This window comes from Ornithodoros turicata, chromosome 2, assembly GCF_037126465.1.
Source record: "Ornithodoros turicata isolate Travis chromosome 2, ASM3712646v1, whole genome shotgun sequence".
Lineage (NCBI taxonomy): Eukaryota > Metazoa > Arthropoda > Arachnida > Ixodida > Argasidae > Ornithodoros > Ornithodoros turicata.
Window position 1 is genome coordinate 146,805,938 of NC_088202.1, and position 19,606 is coordinate 146,825,543.

The following is a 19,606-nucleotide window of genomic DNA, read 5'->3' on the forward strand; positions in this document are numbered from 1 at the left end:
GCCTAATTTTTTTTCGAGTCCTCGCGAAGACTCCCTTTTAAGTAAAACATCATAAGTAGAGCCTGAAGATTTAGGGCTTAACCCCGATTTTACTCGGGGTTAAGCCCGAGGTTAAGCCCGGTACCGTAACTTTTACTCCCCGAATTTAGAAAAAAAAATTTTTCCCGAAAACTTCAGGCTCTAATCATAAGTAGAGTTCCTAGTTTTTCGGAGTTTATTTCTTGGTACGTCTGGGAGGTGTTTCGGCTTTATTATTTTTTGAGAATTAGGGTTTTTCGTAGTTTATTTTGTTACAACTAAGTAAATATGTAAAAGTCGGAGAAAAAGAGGTGGCTGTGAAGTGACGTATACGAACAGAAAGAAGGTGCTGCCTCGAAAAAACGCTTACTGTTACGCGGTGGAGCTTGCCGGGAATGATGTTCTATGTTACCATCTTGTGTTCCGAACAACTAGCTACCCCTTTTCAAGAGGACAATTCGTGAGCCACTTTTCAAGAAGACAATTAGTGAGTCACTTTTCAAGAAGACAATTAGTGAGTCACTTTTCAAGAGGACAATTAGTGAGTCACTTTTCAAGAGGACAATTAGTGAGTCACTTTTCAAGAGCACAATTAGTGAGTCACTTTTCAAGATGACAATTAGTGAATCACCCGCATTGCCCTTGTTTGCTTTGAGGGGGAGGGAAAGAGTGATTCACAGAAAAAGGGGAAAGGAAATCACTGACCTTTTCCAAGTAGACCCGGGACATGTTCAAAATGACCGCAAAATATCCTCACGTCGCTCACTAGGGTACCTTGTTAAGTGATTTCGAGCAACATGAAATGAAACACTCTTGCGTTGTGTGGTGTAAAGTGGGCCAGGTTTCCTTGATGCATAATGTAAAACCCCGAGACTAGGGAACACGAAGGGACAGACACAACACGAAGTCTCAATAACATTTTACATTATGCACCATCTTCACCAGCTCACTTGCTTCCTAGCCATTTTTTCATTGTCAGATTTCCTTGTCGCGGGGTCTAGCAGCGATAGTGCAAACACTACCAAACATCTGCAACGTTTCATGTCACTATATTTTCAGTGTTGCATTGTTCCGCAAGTGGGGTCCAACATCCGGCATTGCCATCTACGTAACACCACGTGCATGCAGGCAACATCACCCATCATGTTCCCTCAACCGTTGCATTCCATGTGCCGCAGCTTGTCACATTGGAGCCAGGTCATTGGCTTAGAAGAGTCTGAAACATCACAGATTTGCACGTGCCTGGAATGCAGCTTCGAAAAACGCGGCAAATTTCTCTCAGATTGTAGACAATTTCTCTCTTAACTGTCTAGATCGAAAACGCACGACTCTTTATTTGTCGACTGCCGCTCCTCTTTTGAGGGTGTACGTGGTATTGGCTTACATAAACATCAGTTAGGTGTTGGGGGCCTCTGGCCTCATCTGAATCATGCGGCGGATTGGCACCATGCTTTTGTTTTGTCTTCGGCTCGAAGTGCTCGAGTTTGCACGTTTACGTGATGTAACCGAGTGATACAAGAAAGAGAGGAGAGGCTAGCACAGATTACAAACCTACAACAGCGAGTTTTAGTGCATCGGAAAAAAATTTAACAAAAACGATACGATACAGGAAGTTATCAAATCCGAGCTTAGCAATGTGGTGTCACCCACTTCAAAGAAACGGGGCGACTGGCTTATCATGCTTTTGCAACCGTTATCGATCTACCAAAAAACTGTCTCTTGTCTCTTGGGAAATACGCTCGATAGAGTTAAATGTGAGCTACGTTATTTCACGAAGTATGATAATTAATGAATGCTTTGCAAGCTGCTTCGTGCTTCTTTAAAGGAATGCATAGGCTGCATGAAGGCCTGCACGAGGCATAGATTATAACTCAAAGATGCCATACAGGGTGTTTTATATACTCACACAAATGCTGAGGAAACTCCTCAGTAGTGCTTTGCGCACACGCAACAGTCAGCAACGCTGCTTCTGCATAAAGTACTGCAAAAGCTACTGAGGATGCCGCGGAGGAATTTTCTCAACATACATGCAAGCTGGCCCTGACCGTCAATTACTGCCTGGGCGTCGGCGGAGCTTGAGTGTTACGTTTGTCCCAATTGTTGATTCAGCCTCTGCGATTTACGTTACTATTAGATGATGACACCAATAAGCGCAGCATTTTCGCTAGAATCTTTGTAAACCTGTTAAAAATGGTAATTTTGTTCATCGTATCTCAGATCCGTCCGTGTACGAGCAACTATTTACTAGACTGAGTGATCCATATTAATCATGAAGTCTCTGTGAAGTTTCTTCTGGCTACAGCAGCACTGTCAAGTAACAGGTTCCCTCTCCATTTACTTTGTCCTTTCTTCCTCGACTTCTCATAGTTCAAATAAGTAATTGGGTAAGTTACTTTTTAAATAGTAACTAAGGTACAGTTAGCTCGCAAAAATAGTAACTGAATTACGGTTGGTTAGTTTTTATGTGTAACTATTCACAGCCATAGATACCAGAGGTAAAGCGACTTTGTTATCTTAGTTACCTTTTAAGAAACAAAATGGCAACTCTCAAACACTTTATCTTAGCACTTGTGCTGTTCAGTCGTGATTACATTACATGCACTTGGGCTGAATTTTTTTCTTGAAGTCACTATCAGTAAGCTCCCCCACATCCTTTCCCACAGTAAACTCTTTCAACAGGAGCGTTGGGGGGAATGCCCATAACACCTTCGTGACGAAGGAGTCATTTGAATCATGCAAACATATGGCAAAAATGTAACATTACCCAAGTAATTTAATTACGGTGACTTTTACGGTTTACGTTACTAATTTTAAAGTTACTTTCACTAAAAGTGGTCACTAGTTGCTGTCACAAGTTCGTTGGAACTCTGGTTCAAATGCACCTTTTCATCCTTTTTTTAGCATCTACACAAATTTAATCTAACAACATTCAGCTCTGAAGCAGGCACATACATGTACAGGCAGAGAGGAAATAACCTCCTACCTCATAGCTGATGACGCTGCTTCGCACTAAAGTGTTGCCCACTAACAGCGTTTTTAATCGTGTTACTTCTGCCTGGGGCAGGATAAGTGTCAAGGCTTAAAAAGATTAAATTAATTTCAATCCACAGCTGTAATGACCACAACTGTAGTTTCCGAACGAATGGCCAAAACAAGCGTGTGCATGCCCGTTGTCTCATTAGAGACAACAGTGATGGGCAGTAGTTTACATGTAGTTAAATTACTAGTTAAACTACCTGACTAGTTAAAATGTAGTTATCAACTACATGCACAAATGTACTGTGTAACTACTAGTTAAACAACTATTTCGAGTAGGTAACTACGGTAGTTAGGTTACTGCAGGCGCCAACTAATTCCGATTTTGCCGCAAGCTTTACGGCACGATTGTGCTTCCGATTTTTACCTCGAGCTACTTGTTTGATGAGAACGGAGGTGCAGAGAAATTGTGCCGTGCATGTGTACTAAATTTTCACTTTTATTGCTGCTCGTGATTCATATTTAGGTGTCCAAGAACAGTATAGAATGGGATTGGTATTGATGTACAACGTTAAGTCATTATAGTTGCAGTTAAAATACGTTGCGGTAGTTAGAGAAGTAGTTTTAACTACCTCCCCTCAACAGTAGTTGAACTACTGGTTAAACTACTCCATCGCAAAGTAATGTGTAGTTATAGTTAAACTACTGCAGAAGCAGGTAGTGGCCATCACTGGGAGACAGTAGATGTACCCCACATTGTTTTTCACAAAGTTGCTCAAAATCAAAAGGAACGAGTTAAAGTTAAAAGTCACCAAAGAATTAACTTAAAGACCACATTCCAACAGTGACCACCCTGACAACCTGATGACACCCTGTTGTTAGAGACCAAAAACCATTGCTGAGTTTGGCACAATGCATTTATATACATATGTACATTTATTTCCCTGTGACATAATACTTATGAGTGTATTCGCCATACAAAAGAAAGGTGTTAACTTAGTCCTGGCAATCTTTTTTCTGCTTAGAGAAAAGCAGGCTGCGTGTGATATCCCAACGACCTTCACAAAAGAAGGAACTGCTTGTACAACAGATGGACAAAAACAATGTCCACACACTAATGAGTGTTTCCCCTGAGCAATAAAGATGCGCAGTAATCACTGTGGCTAGCTAGAACGCCAAGAAAGGTGTTTTCGTTCATAAAAAAAAAACGTCCGTCTTAGATTTCAGCAAAATGACGCGAAGAACTTCCTCTCTAAAGCCACGACGGGTCAAACAAGTTGCAGTCGATATAGTCCGGAACGATACTCCCAGGAAGGACCCGTCACATCCTATGCAGGACCAAACACTTGCTCCTGCGTTGGCAATGGTCGTACCTGTGGACCGAGCCTGGTCCATATGAAGCAGCTTTCTGGCCCACTGGGCTTCATTCGATAAGGCATGTTCTTTGCCTTAAAGTACTCGGAAGGGGCATGGCACACAAAGCTCATGCACTCCAGCTTACGAGGGACTTCCTCTTCTGGACCTGCCGGGGACAAAGAAAAAAAAAAAATCGTGAGAGAGGTGGCATTATTAGTGACGAGTTAGTTATCTGGAATATGAGTAATATGCAATATAATAGTAAATAATAATATAATTAGTATGAGGAAAACAAAGATCTTAGCACCGAGGAGGAGGGAAGGGTACCAGGGAAGACGGGAGCCATACAGGGTGTTTTATCAAATGTAACAAAAGTTCAAGTGGAAAATGAATTTTGTCGAAAAAAAAAAAAAGGTGTCGATGACACTTAATCTTGTGAGGAAAACGTAGATCTTAGCACCGAGGAGGAGGGAAGGGTACCAGGGAAGACAGGAGCTATACAGGATGTTTTATTAAATGTAACAAAAAGTTCAAGTGGAAAATGAATTTTGTCGAAAAAAAGAAAAGGCGTCAATGACATTTAATCTGGTGAGGAAAACGTATATCTTAGCACCGAGGAGGAGGGAAGGGTACCGGGGAAGACGGGAGCCATACAGGGTGTTTTATCAAATGTAAGAAAAATTCAAGTGGAAAGTGAATTTTGTCGAAAAAAAAGAGGCGTCAATGACATTTAATCTGGTGAGGAAAACGTAGATCTTAGCACCGAGGAGGATGGACAGGTACCCGGGAAGATAGGAGCCATACAGGGTGTTTTACCAAATGTAACAAAAAACTCAAGTAAAAAATGAATTTTGTAAGAAAAAGGTGTCAATGACATTCATCACCATACACGAATGGCACTGCTACGTGTGTTGTTTATATTAGCCACATGCATTGGCTGTCGCATGCCATTATATCAAAACTAACATTTAATAATAGCATGGCAACACCAGAGAATCATATTTTTTTTTGTGAACGGGCAATACTTTAGATGTGCTCCTTTAGGTGCATCATGGGACACGTAGGAATTTGCTTTCGCGACTTTCTCGTGTGTTCCTTCTTTCTTGTCACGTGTGCACCACCTACCCAGATTCTGGCTGGAGACGGGGCTTTTTAATAAATAGATGATGCTGCAGAAATAGAAGATTAATGAGGTTATTAATGCACACCTGACTGGCAGGTGTCGGCTCAGTTCTGGCATTCGCTCACCGCCTATGAACCCTACGTTTTTAACCCTGTGAACTACTGCCACAGTGGCTGTTCTCCCGGAAGTTGGCCATCTTCCCTCTCGTGCAAACCTCCTCAGCAGGTGACATAGCTACCAGGGGGAGAAGGAAGACCACAGTTCTCCTGAGCGAGCAGGGGCAGATTTAAGGGTCTGTCATAAGGAAATTACGTACTTTGCACCATAGCATCATCCAGGAGATAGGGTTTGTACTCCTGTGTTTTGTGTACTTGGCAGTCTTTTTTATCGATAGGGTTTTTTACGTAGGGAACACAGCCATATGGGGGGGAGGGGGGGCCCAATTAAATTCGCCCCTGTGAGTGAGTCATGCTGAGTAGGTGGCAACAGGGTTCCCTAGACGGGGAAACGGGGGAAGATTACGTCCGCTTGCAAAATGTAAGTGTACGGCAGTCTCCTTTGGTGGTGCTACATGAAACTTTGGGGCAAGAGCGCTTGCAGAAGGCGAGCGCTCTGTGCATGTGTGTCGAGGTTCAGTGTCCTTATTGTTGGCTACCCTGGCTGGAGTGTCACCTGTTGTTCCTTAGTTTTCTCTCCCTGGTCGGCATTATTATGTGGCTATGATCCGCCACAGAAAGCAGCACATTTTATTGGTGGCTCGCTGTAGGTTCCCTTTCTACTTTCCTTTCAGACCTGCACTTGGGAATGGTACATGGGAATATGCGAATGCCGTTCTCAGTATCCTTCATGCATCCTCAAGAGTCCCAACACAAGGCTCCCCACTCCCGAATCTTTATGTGCGAGATAGCTTTCTTCGTGCACATTCTCTGACCGGAGACGTCGTTGAAAGCTACAGAATCACCTTTCCTAATGCCGCCTCAACTGGTCAATGTGGGGTACGACAGAAAAAGGAATAAGTTCTCATGGTTGTCTCCCTGGCCACCTTTGATACAAAAAGGTACGTCAAAGGTCCCCTAATAATGTTAACTTGAGAAGCATCATTATTCCGCTACAACCATGCCAATGCCGTTCTCAGTGTGCCTCACCCATCCTCAAGAGTCACAACACGAGGTTCCCCCACTCCCTAATACAGTAGGACCTCTTTATAGGAACTCCTCTTGTGGTAAAACTCTGCTTATAGTAAACGAGAACTGCGGTCCCAATAGAATCCCATACATTCAATGGCACACCTGATATAATAAAACTCCTGATCTAGTAAAATTTCAACATGGTCCCAGAGAGTTTACTACAAAGGGGTTCTACTGTATCCAGAATCTTTATGCACGAGGTACCTTTTGTGAATACATTTCCCTGAGTTTGGGGGAGCACAAGGACAAACACACACAAAACTTAACCATGCATTCCTTACCTCAGCACAGTGCTGTACCCGTTACCAAAATATGGTATCGCGATACCGATACTCGTTACTTGAGCAAAAAGTATCGAAATACCGATACTTCTTTTTTAAAGTAACGGGGTACCGCTACCGTTACTACAAAAAGGTAGCGCGATACCTTGGGCAATACTTTTGTTTGAAATACGGAGATGGCGCAACATGGAAATATCGCTTACGTGAACAGTTTTGCAGTGAAAAGACAGCATATTTCGTAAGTAGCTCGGAAACGTTATGCTTGACTTTTATCAATGGCTGGTTCTTAAAGTCGTCTTCTGCCACCCTTGCAAGCCGTTTGTGCCTCCGGCAGCTGACAGAAGCCAGTGTGACAATTACGTTAGTGTCAGGCCCACACATACCATGGAGTCCAATGACCCAGGAATCGTATTCGAAGTTAACAATGCCACGGTATATGTGAGCGTGACTCAGTGCGACGCGGCAGCTTAGCAGCGGAATCCAAAGCGCACTGTCAAAATCTTGACCTCTGTTCGTTGACCTCAACTCTTTTGTTGAACACAGCGCGATTATTTCCTTCCGTTTCAAAGAAAAACGGTGAACATGTATTTGGTATAATTTCATAATTCCGGTTACGGAGCATGTAGGCGCGTCCACGGGCTTCTTGTCGAGGGCTAGGCAGACCATTGACAATGAATAAGAGTAAGAAAAAAGGGTGGAGCACTAAAACGTATCGGTATCGGTAACGATGCGTTACCACGAATTTGTAACGGAAATACTTTTCCGATACCGACTTAAGAAAGTATCGCGATACGCGCTCCGATACCGAAAAAGTATCTGTTACTATAACGGCGATACGTACAACACTGCCTCAGCAGCGTAACAGACTCATTGAAGCAGGGTAGAAAGAAGACCTTCTGTGGAACCAGTCAACCGAGATTAGAAAACCATCGAGAATTGGAAAAGATAATTACGAAAATGGGTTTTTGGTTCTACGGTCCATTCGTGGCTTATCCAATTTTGTGAGAAAATAGCCCAGCGATGAAGGAGGAGTAGTAGTGTACAGGGTAAACAACAGAGTGCGTTCTTTCACCCCTTTCTGGGCCCTTCTGGGTAAAGGCAACCTCGACAAATGCGGAGTGAAACACAGAAGCCAATACGCACCATGCAAGAACAAAACGGTTTACAAAATCACACTAACTTGTGGGGCCCATTACACAGGTCAAACTCAAAGGAGTGTGGCGGAGAGATTACGAGATCATTCCAGAGCTATCTAAAATGAGGAACCTAATTCAGAGATAGCAAGGAACGTAGCAACTTGTCAACCTGTTCTAGATAAGACAGTCTGTACGAATTATGTCAAAGATACAAAGCAACGCGAGATTCAGGAGGCAGCGCTGACCACGACTACCTCCCGGTGAGTCAGTATGACGTCTATCGATCGCCCTCCCTCCTCTGCTCAACCTCCTTTCCCCCTGATTTGTTCACTAAATTTTCCTCGCTGGTTCAGTTGGTTGTGTGTTTGTCACTTGTGCTCCACAAACTCAGAGAAATGTATTCAGAATCTGTACACCAGCTGGCTTGTTACTCCTTTCTTCAACGAGGTATCCTATTTCATGCACATTCTCTGACTGCGTGGCCAAAGACATAGTACCAGAAAGCTACGGGATCACTTTGCCTAATGGTGCCTCAACTGATCAATACGGAGTACGACAGCAAAGGGAAGAATTCCTCAAGGTTGTGGCCCAGGCCACCTTTGTTACAAAAAGCCTTGTCAATGATCCCCCAATGCATCCATTCATCCATCCAGATAAGTGAAGCTCGGATAAACGGGGATAGACTGTATACAGTTTTTGATGGAACCATATATAGTATACTGAGCATGGGCTGTGCTGGGAGTATGGGAAGCCCAGCGAACTGTAACAGAAATGAAAATGGTATTATACTGGAAATATAGCAGGTAACAGTAACAGAAACAGATATTGCACTAAAAATACCTGAAACAGGAATGGAAATGAAAATAATTTCCAGTAAAAGTTCCAAATTATTACAATCCTTTCCAGTATCATTTCAGTAAACTTACGCAATAAAGCTGAATCAAGCGAACTAAAATTAATTGAGCAACTAAAACTAAAATAAACTATCAAATTGGCGCATACAGGTATGCATAGCATGCGGTAAATAGAAGAAGCATAGTTTTTATGGTGACTTGCAAGTTGCAAGCGTGAGTTACATTCGTGAAAATCGTGTTCATATATTAGCTATTCGAAGAAACCACATACATACTATATTTTTGGAAAAATGTCTGTTGTATGCACATACCCCTAAAGTCCTCAAAATAGATATACGGAGAGGTATTAGGCTTTGTCACGGTCTCAAAGCTTACTAAAAAAAAATAAGAAAAACAACAAGGGGGTATGTCGGCACCAAAAAACCAAAACAACAACGGTGGTAACCGTAGTTGAAATAGAAACAAATACGGGCCAGCAACAGAAATGAAAAAGACTTTGTTACCTCTCCCTGTATACGACCATGCTTCAATCGGGAAACTGTCGTTCTAGATTGGTAAAAAAAATATTTTATTAGAGAATGCTTTGAGGAAATCTTGTTTTCACTTTATCCCAGCTGCATTATCCAAACCGTAGGACAGATTGGTTAGAGCAGGCTACCATCAAAAGTTAACTGTCAGTACGTAGACGTCCTAATTCTCCATTTGTTCTAATAGGCACTCTCCCTCCCCCGGTTTCAAAATGAAAGGCCGGAGGAACATTTTACTATAATGTTTCAGTAAGCGTATCTGATTCAGTTTAATGAGGGGTCTCGTTTAGGCCGCTTCGACCAGTCTTCGAAGTCCCACGTTGTTGCGTAGAAAAGATCGCAAAACTCTAACGTCTGTCCCATGTGCAAGAAACTCAGCTTATTCAATTTATTTAAAGTGCAGGTTCATTTAGATTGGTCATACCTGCCAATGCTTAAATGAGAGTTTAGGACGCCTCAGAGAGAATCCAGATTCAAACTCTACAACACACTTAGAGGTGCGTCAAAATACATTTTATGAGCAGATATAATCTTCTCCCGTTTTACCTGTCTAGGGAACCTTGTCACCTACTACTCAGCACGACTCACTCAGGAGGTCCCGTGGAAGCCTCCCTTCTCCCAGCGGAAGCTAGAACTGCTAAGGAGGTTGGCGCGAGAGGGAACATGGACAATCTCCACGAGATCGGCCAAACATCGTAGAACGTGAAGAAAACCAACGTTCAAGTTTCCGGCGATGCAGAATAAAAAATAACAAAGACAGTTAAGGGGGAATCACTTCTTCAGAAATCTATGGGAGATTTTCATTCGCACAAGACACCCGAACGCTCTAAACTATCATCGTAAGATTCGTACTGGCGTGTTCTCTTAGATTTTCTCTAGTCAATGACGTAATTTTTAGGGGACAAAGTTGAGCCGTTGATCTTTAATAAATTAATGTTTAGTGCGTCTCGAACATGCACTGCCATCTTGATAGAGTGTTGCGCACTAAGATATTTGCGAATTCGGGCTCAATACAAATCAACGGATAGTCCTGGAATTCTAAAAAATGTGTCACTGACGAGGGCAAAGCAAGGAGAACGCGCCAGTACTTCTGTTTTGACGATATTTTACGCCGTTTCTGAGCGCTGCACGAACAAAATTTCTCTATTATCTTGCGCAAAAGTGATCCCCACTTAAGAGCACTTCTTCAGGTTTGTACCTTCAAGTACCTGAAGAAGTGCAGCCTACTGCACGAAATCTCTCGTTTTTAATTCGTACAGTCAAACTCCTTTATAGCTAACACCTTTTTAACGAAAATACCACTACAGCAAATTTTTTTGCGGTCCCGCTGGAGCCCTATAGGTTCAATAATGCACATCCTTTTTAACGAAAATACCTTTACTGCAAATTTTTTTTTGCTGTCCCCTGAGTTTCGTTGTAAAGGAGTTCGACTGTATATGGTAAACAGTTGATGCTCTTGACCGTCTTCGTTAGAACAGCCAAATTAAAAAGGTACAGCCGCCACCGCCTGAGTGCTATTACCGTAACTTCACACGTATTAGCCGCAGCTTATGTGTAATTTTTTTTTTTTCCCGGGCGGTCTGCTGCATCGGTGCGGCTTATCTGATGACTATTTTTCCCTGGTATATCCCCGTACACTGGTATTAACGAAAGGGCCGACGGTGTCTCTGGAACAGCACCGCCCTTTCAATGCACAAACAGTGCGTAACAGGGACGCGTCAACTTTCGGGTACACTGACCATCCTGGTGCCTTCCCCCAAGCAGCTTCATAACGAAAGTGGTGACAGTGATTCATGTCTTCTGGAATGCCACCGATCCGTCGATCCATGAAAGACACGCAACAAGGGCACAATCCGATCTTGGTAGAACACTAGAACTGACCTCCTTTGTTATACATTATGCCGACACCGGAATGTGGACCACAGGGTTTATGGCCTTCCCTACGGTCTCCTTTGTCGGCAGACCCACAGGAAGGGTTCACTACACCCGATATCGGGATAAAACGCGGTCAGCGAAGCGTCAGTTCTCATTTGACCAGAGCAGCAGCATTCGTGGGCACGGGCACGGCAGTTAGAGGTGAGGCATGGCTCCAATGCGGAGGCACAGCTACGACAGCGGCTTCAAACTAAAAGTCGTCGACGTCGCGGACCAGTACGGGAACAGGGCAGCTGGCAGGGAGTACGGCGTCGACGAGCGTTGAGCGCCTGTATTGATTTTGTTTGCGCATCACTGGTTTAGCGCACAAAGCAGTCACGTCGTATTACCCGTGGCTTATCTGCAAAAACATTTTCAAAATGTATCTAAAAACGAGTCCTGCGGCTTATCTGCGGTGCGGCTAATACGCGTGAAAATATGGTACATGTTTAGTACGCATAAATCAATATTTACAACACCATTTCTTCAAAAGTTTGGAAATAGTTTCGCAGCCCCTTTAAGAACTCAACACAAGTCTACTGCACGCGAAACTGGGGATGCTTGCTGAACACGAGAACGTACAGAAGGTAACGCCAGAAATTTGTCGTCACCTAAAATGTAGGTGGAGGGATCGAAGTGTGTCTTGGGACTGCCCTTGGTTGGGATGAGCCACGTGATGACGGCACTCTTTTCGCAGTACTGGTCCTGCAGGAGCCCCCGAATCTGGCCGTAGTAGACGTCCTCGTGTTCGTCCATCATGGAGACAACGTCACCGACCTGGTAGTATGTATCCTACACACAAAGAAAACAAAGAGTCGGAATTTATACTTCGTCATTATACACCGTCACTTATACTTCGCTTTTCCGTAACAGAGTTAAAAGGGCAACGAAATTACACTTAGCGCATGTCAAAATCGGGCAACAGGCATATTTTCGTTACCGTTTCCGTTTTCATTACTCAAGTATTTCCGTGTTTCCTTTCTAATACCAGCCTTTCAATTTTGTTTTCGTTGCTGTTCTGGTAATGGAAATTACACTTAGATTACACTTATAATGGAAATTACACTTAGCACATGTCGAAATCAGGGAAGAGCAACGGGCATGTTTTCGTTACAGTTTCCATTTTCATTACTCCAGTGTTTCCGTTTTTCGTTTCTAATACCAGCCTTTCAATTTTGTTTTCGTTGCTGTTTCTGGTAATGGAGATTACACTTAGATTACACTTATAATAGGAATTACACTTAGCACATGTCGGAATCAGGGAAGGGCAACTGTCTTATTTGCATTACCGTTTCCATTTTCATTACTCAAGTGTTTCCGTTTTTCGTTTCTAATACCGGCCTTTCAATATCGTTTCCATTACTGTTTCTGGTAATGGAACGGATGGTTCTGCGAGTAGACGATCCTTTAAGCACTGTCACATCAGTGATCCTTTTCAGTACACAGCGTGTGCATGCAGAAAAGTATGAGGGGTGGCTGAAAAGTAATGCTTAGATTTTGAGTAAACAATTTTTAAAAGGGTACAGAGGGCCAGCCAAAAAAAATTCAGATTAAGACCTCTGATGAAAGTGTGTGTGTCATTATGCAGAATAGCGCGAAAGGTTTTAATGGGTGCAATTTGTTTCCTCCCAAAAATTACACATAAACATGGCTCCACACGTTCACCCTTAACTCGCCACTCCAGCTATAATGAGGATGAGGAGGTATGATGCCACGTCACCGATGACGCTATAAGGAGAACTCGTTCTGGTTCGCCGGTCAGTGGGGGTCAGCGCCTTGTCTCTTTGCCCTGTAAACCTGTTTTGCCAGTTCTCCCGGAGAATTGGGGATAGAAGGAGCGGCCGAAGCATTACCGAGCAAGGAGAAAGGCTTTTTCAGAACCCCGAACAGCCGAGTAGCAGACGACAGCGGAGCAGCACACAACATTTCTCCAGACCAATCAGCGAGCGTTCTCCTTATAGCGTCAGCGCGAGGATCCAGGCAGATCACATGTTGGAACTGCTCTTCACCACCGTTGCGCACAGTGATCTTTTTGCTGCGTATTTTAAAGTCTAATTAATTTAGTCTAATTTACACTCTAATTTCTGCGATAATTATGACTCTGCGGTGTGAATTACTTCGCACTGTGCATCTCACTGGCCTACTTAACAGTTTCATAGGAAGAAAACAGTGTGTTAAAAATGACTTCTGTGCTACTTTAAAGATCGCAGCTGCGGAGGCTTGGGCGACAGAAAAATCAGCTTGATGTCACTCCCTAACAGGAGGAGTGAGGCAGCATTAGCTGGTGTCATTAGCTGGTGTCAGCTGTTGTGTTTGCATCCCCCTCTGTGTTTTGCGTCCATGCTCAGGCTTCTTCATTACATGAAGCGATGAATGCATCCCGAGTGCCCTGTGTTGTGCTTCCTAAGCTCTCACACGGTCTTTGAAGCATGTATTACAGGGAAAGTCCTCAAATCGTTACCACATCACAGCATAACAGTAACAGCCATTACTGGAATTCAATACCATTTGATCATTTTCGTTTCCGGTAATGGAGGAAAGTGGTTAACATTTCCTTTACCAGCTCCAAATACCACCTCCAATACCGGCGACTGTATGTCACTTCTGTTTCCATTACCATCCGTTTCCTGGTAGAAACCCTGATCATACATCGAGGACGACTGTGAACAATATTTTTGCTGAACAGCGCCTCAGCCACTCAGCGAAAGAGACGTTGTTCAGCTGAAACTTTTGTGCACGGTAGTTCCTCATAGACTGTATGTTGAATGAATCATGGGTTCGAGCAATGCAGGCTATCATTTCATTACTCCTTTAAAAATCTTTGGTAGAAGTGAGTTGTCTTGGTATGAGCCAGGTGGTTGCCCATAACACAGTGGCATAGCCGGGGGAGGTTTGGGTGTTCGACCCCCTCCAAAATCGTACCTTTGGTACTGCATTTGGGAGAGGGCAACAAGGAGGAAATCCTCCTCCTCCATGTAAATTCCCCATAGAACCCCAAAATACTTTTCTAGCTACGCCACTGCCATGAAACATGTTTCCATGAACATATACCCCGCTTGGAACCTCAGTACCCTCCCGGAGGTCAATTTCTGGGGAAAGTACTGGGGGGTCTGGACTAGAGCCCTGCAGGGTCCCGGGTCCCCGACCTGACCCGGCCCACGGGCCCCACCACCGCGGGCCGGTCCCGGGCCGACAAATATGTTTCCGAGAGTCAGGCCCGGAATGGGCCACGCAGGTAATTCCACACAATGGAGATGCATTAGTTCATATCATCATGCGCTTGCGTCATTCCTGCGCATATTTTGCAAAGACAAGCAAGGGATACTGCATTAGGCATATGATTCAACCCTCTAGAACATTCTGAAAGCCACTTTACATTGCTCCTCACACCTCATGTATTTCACAATCACTTGGCAAAGCTTGGTGAGAGGGGTATGGACTGGGAGAAGAAGTTTGTCGACAGCATCCTCCACCTCCGCAAAATCTTGACAGTGTAACGATTAACGCCCATGCCAGCGTACGTTCTGGATTTAATTTGGTCTGGTGCGGTTATGGTGTTAAACTGCCACCACTTGTACGTTTGTCTTCTGTCCTTATAAATTGACTGATAAATTTGTTTGATAATCGCCAGAAACGCGTACGTCGCGGCTGGAAATACTATGCCGGGATCTTCTCGACGGGTCACCAGGCCGGGTCGGGCCAGGTCGGGCCCGGGAAAGTCAGCCCGTGCAGCGCTCTAGTCTGGACACCCAAACTCTCCCAATTCATGTCTGCATCTATGTAGAGTTGTAATCGTACCACGCGCCTAACAGTACACCACTTCCTCAGCAACACTCCGTGTACAGGCTGTCCTCACTTCCGCCCACAGAGAGGTTGGATTCGAATAGATAAACAGGGGGCGACACTTACTCTGAAAAACACAAAATCGCTCGTGACACATGTTGCCACTGCAGTCGGTGCTTTCAAAGGCTGAAAAGAGGAACGTAAAACACATTGATTAGCAGGGAGTCACTAATTTCGCATCTATTCATTTGCATGACATATCTGCATGGCGACGAAGGAAACGCCAACAACAAAGAGAACGGGTTCCGCCAATTCCCCAGGCAGCAGAATTTTGTCGCCTGGAAATTTTGGGCTATTATTTCCGAGTATAAGGAAAAAAAAAACGAAAATAAATGTTTTTCCAAAAAAAATTTGTTTTTTTTTCCGGGGTTTCGCATCTCTAGCCTCACATCACTGGTCACGTGAGGGGAGTAGCAGGGGAGTTGCAGGGGAGTAGGGCATGAGGTAATGTGGGGCATTCCTCCCCCTCCTCCCAGCATCCAGAAATGTAGGCTTTCTGATTCGAGACAATGTAGTTGCGGTCGCAGTTGGCACACCCCCAAAACTTTCTGCCCCCTCCCCACCCCTCGAAAAAAAAAAAAAAAAAATCCTGGTGGCAGTCCTGGTAATCTAGCTTTTTCTATTCCATGCTTGAATGAGAAGTCACAGACATTCAAGCAACTGCTAGAATTGGAATACATTTGTGTCATGTGCCTTCGGTAAGGAGCATAGGTGCCGACTGGGGGGGTGAGGGCTTGAGGGCGTCAGTCCCCCTTCGAACTTTCCGAAGGGGGGCATGCCCTCGAGGGATCGCGAAAATTGTGCGAAAACTTGTCTCACAACGTCACAACACTGAATTCTTTGTATTTCTCTTACTCTTCTTGAAGTGCACGCAAATTAAATTTTTTTTTAAAGTTCAGTGTTAGCGCCGCGAAGCAACTGTGGCTATGAGCGGCGTACAGACGTGGACAGATGGAGAGAGGACAGCAGGAAGGAGTGGGGGGGATTAGTATGCGTCCTGGGCTGACTTCTGGGGGAACTGTGGCGACATTCGTCCGGAGAAGTCTTGGGAAAACCCAGGGAAAACCTCAGACAGCACAGCCGGTGGCAGGATTCCAACCCACCACCTCCCAGTCTACAGCATGACCTTGGTTACCACCAACGAGCGGACGCCTTAGCCCACTCGGCCATGCCGCTGGTACGCAAATTAAGTCTTGTTCCACAGATAAAACTTACTACTATAAGACACAAAATTTATGACAAATCACGAGCAAGACAGACTCATTGCTATCGACGTACCGCTTGATTCAGAGCCGACTCGAACGCAGCTTTGCCATGGGCAGTGGGGAGAAGACACCCTATCGGCACTCAACCAACATAATGGGAGAGATGGTTTGGGCTATCCCACTCGTGCTACAGGGGTGTCCGTCATTAGCGGGGAATGATGTCGACTTCAGCTGTGGTTATCAACGAGGTGCTTGTTTTGAGTTGAAGGCAACAACCTTCCCTGCTAACCACGGACACCCCTGTAGCACGAGAGGGACAGCCCAAACCTTCTCTCTCATTAACCAAAGTTGAAGGCAACAACCTTCCCCACTAACCACGGACACCCCTGTAGCACGAGAGGGACAGCCCAAACCTTCTCTCTCATTAACCAAAGTTGAAGGCAACAACCTTCCCCACTAACCACGGACACCCCTGTAGCACGAGAGGGACAGCCCAAACCTTCTCTCTCATTAACCAAAGTTGAAGGCAACAACCTTCCCCACTAACCACGGACACCCCTGTAGCACGAGAGGGACAGCCCAAACCTTCTCTCTCATTAACCAAAGTTGAAGGCAACAACCTTCCCCACTAACCACGGACACCCCTGTAGCACGAGAGGGACAGCCCAAACCTTCTCTCTCATTAACCAAAGTTGAAGGCAACAACCTTCCCCACTAACCACGGACACCCCTGTAGCACGAGAGGGACAGCCCAAACCTTCTCTCTCATTAACCAAAGTTGAAGGCAACAACCTTCCCCACTAACCACGGACACCCCTGTAGCACGAGAGGGACAGCCCAAACCTTCTCTCTCATTAACCAAAGTTGAAGGCAACAACCTTCCCCACTAACCACGGACACCCCTGTAGCACGAGAGGGACAGCCCAAACCTTCTCTCTCATTAACCAAAGTTGAAGGCAACAACCTTCCCCACTAACCACGGACACCCCTGTAGCACGAGAGGGACAGCCCAAACCTTCTCTCTCATTAACCAAAGTTGAAGGCAACAACCTTCCCCACTAACCACGGACACCCCTGTAGCACGAGAGGGACAGCCCAAACCTTCTCTCTCATTAACCAAAGTTGAAGGCAACAACCTTCCCCACTAACCACGGACACCCCTGTAGCACGAGAGGGACAGCCCAAACCTTCTCTCTCATTAACCAAAGTTGAAGGCAACAACCTTCCCCACTAACCACGGACACCCCTGTAGCACGAGAGGGACAGCCCAAACCTTCTCTCTCATTAACCAAAGTTGAAGGCAACAACCTTCCCCACTAACCACGGACACCCCTGTAGCACGAGAGGGACAGCCCAAACCTTCTCTCTCATTAACCAAAGTTGAAGGCAACAACCTTCCCCACTAACCACGGACACCCCTGTAGCACGAGAGGGACAGCCCAAACCTTCTCTCTCATTAACCAAAGTTGAAGGCAACAACCTTCCCCACTAACCACGGACACCCCTGTAGCACGAGAGGGACAGCCCAAACCTTCTCTCTCATTAACCAAAGTTGAAGGCAACAACCTTCCCCACTAACCACGGACACCCCTGTAGCACGAGAGGGACAGCCCAAACCTTCTCTCTCATTAACCAAAGTTGAAGGCAACAACCTTCGCCACTAACCACGGACACCCCTGTAGCACGAGAGGGACAGCCCAAACCTTCTCTCTCATTAACCAAAGTTGAAGGCAACAACCTTCCCCACTAACCACGGACACCCCTGTAGCACGAGAGGGACAGCCCAAACCTTCTCTCTCATTAACCAAAGTTGAAGGCAACAACCTTCCCCACTAACCACGGACACCCCTGTAGCACGAGAGGGACAGCCCAAACCTTCTCTCTCATTAACCAAAGTTTAAGGCAACAACCTTCCCCACTAACCACGGACACCCCTGTAGCACGAGAGGGACAGCCCAAACCTTCTCTCTCATTAACCAAAGTTTAAGGCAACAACCTTCCCCACTAACCACGGACACCCCTGTAGCACGAGAGGGACAGCCCAAACCTTCTCTCTCATTAACCAAAGTTGAAGGCAACAACCTTCCCCACTAACCACGGACACCCCTGTAGCACGAGAGGGACAGCCCAAACCTTCTCTCTCATTAACCAAAGTTGAAGGCAACAACCTTCCCCACTAACCACGGACACCCCTGTAGCACGAGAGGGACAGCCCAAACCTTCTCTCTCATTAACCAAAGTTTAAGGCAACACCCTTCCCTGCTAACCACGGACACCCCTGTACAAATGAATCTTTTGCAATGTGGCAATCACTCGAAAAACGAATGACCCTTATCAGGGCCTTCAGGAGAATGTCTGCTATTTGAGAGCTGGTGCTAACACTGCGTGACGTTCGAATCGACTCCTGACTCCAAACAACGTCGAGCGACATGAAGAAGACAGAGGAACACACAACAGAGAATGTTCTGTCTTCCTGTGTTCCTTTGTCTCCAGGTTTTTCTTCCATCAAGCGACGGCTACGCCAGACCGAAACGTACCCCTCTCTTAAAAATCACCCTGCGTCCCTTTCCCTTGGGGGCTGCCGCTTTCATCTGCTGCTGTTGGTGCTTTAACTTCGAGCTCTTCGCCCGTGTACTTTTTCGCAGAGTAAAGGGACAGGAACTGCCGTTGTTGTCCTTTTGTGAAGCCGGCTCAGACTCGGTACTTGCAGACACTCGCACTGCGCAGGTGTTACAAACGACTTCACCGCTTTCATTTTTACGCCACATAGACGATACACTCGCTTTACAGGTAGCGCAAACTGGCTTCAGTCCAAAAGGCATGGTGATGAAGTAAAACTCAATACGAGAACGAATTACAACCTGAAAATATATCGCAAATCACCGAAAAACCTCAACCAAATCGCCATGTTGTTTTCAGAAAGCCACCGCAGCGACACCATGGCACGGCGGCCAGTCACCAGTCACGGCAAGGGCACGGATTTTACGATTTTACATTTTACCACCATTCGCTGGTTTGTACACGTGTAATTACAGACGTACCCGTTCGTTCTAATATTTATATACATAAGAAATATTATTTTTGAGAAGGTCAGTGCTTGCTTTTAGTAAAGTGTTATTTGCAAAGTAGCAGACGATTTTTGGATCGTCTCTTTTGGACCTCCATGGATTCTGAATAAAATCAAGT

The 19,606-nt window shown here is 45.2% G+C and overlaps 1 protein-coding gene across 1 annotated transcript; it reads right to left on the reverse strand.

Annotated features, from left to right (window-relative positions):
- Nucleotides 1–3,893: 3,893 nt before the first annotated feature.
- Nucleotides 3,894–19,366, reverse strand: LOC135386339 (GATA zinc finger domain-containing protein 1-like). Its single transcript, XM_064616194.1, has 4 exons — nucleotides 18,958–19,366; nucleotides 15,282–15,341; nucleotides 11,984–12,164; nucleotides 3,894–4,516 (listed from the first exon to the last, which is right to left on the reverse strand). Exons 1-4 carry the CDS (start codon nucleotides 19,240–19,242, stop codon nucleotides 4,323–4,325), a joined length of 720 nt encoding a protein of 239 aa, XP_064472264.1. The 5' UTR covers nucleotides 19,243–19,366; the 3' UTR covers nucleotides 3,894–4,322.
- Nucleotides 19,367–19,606: the final 240 nt, after the last annotated feature.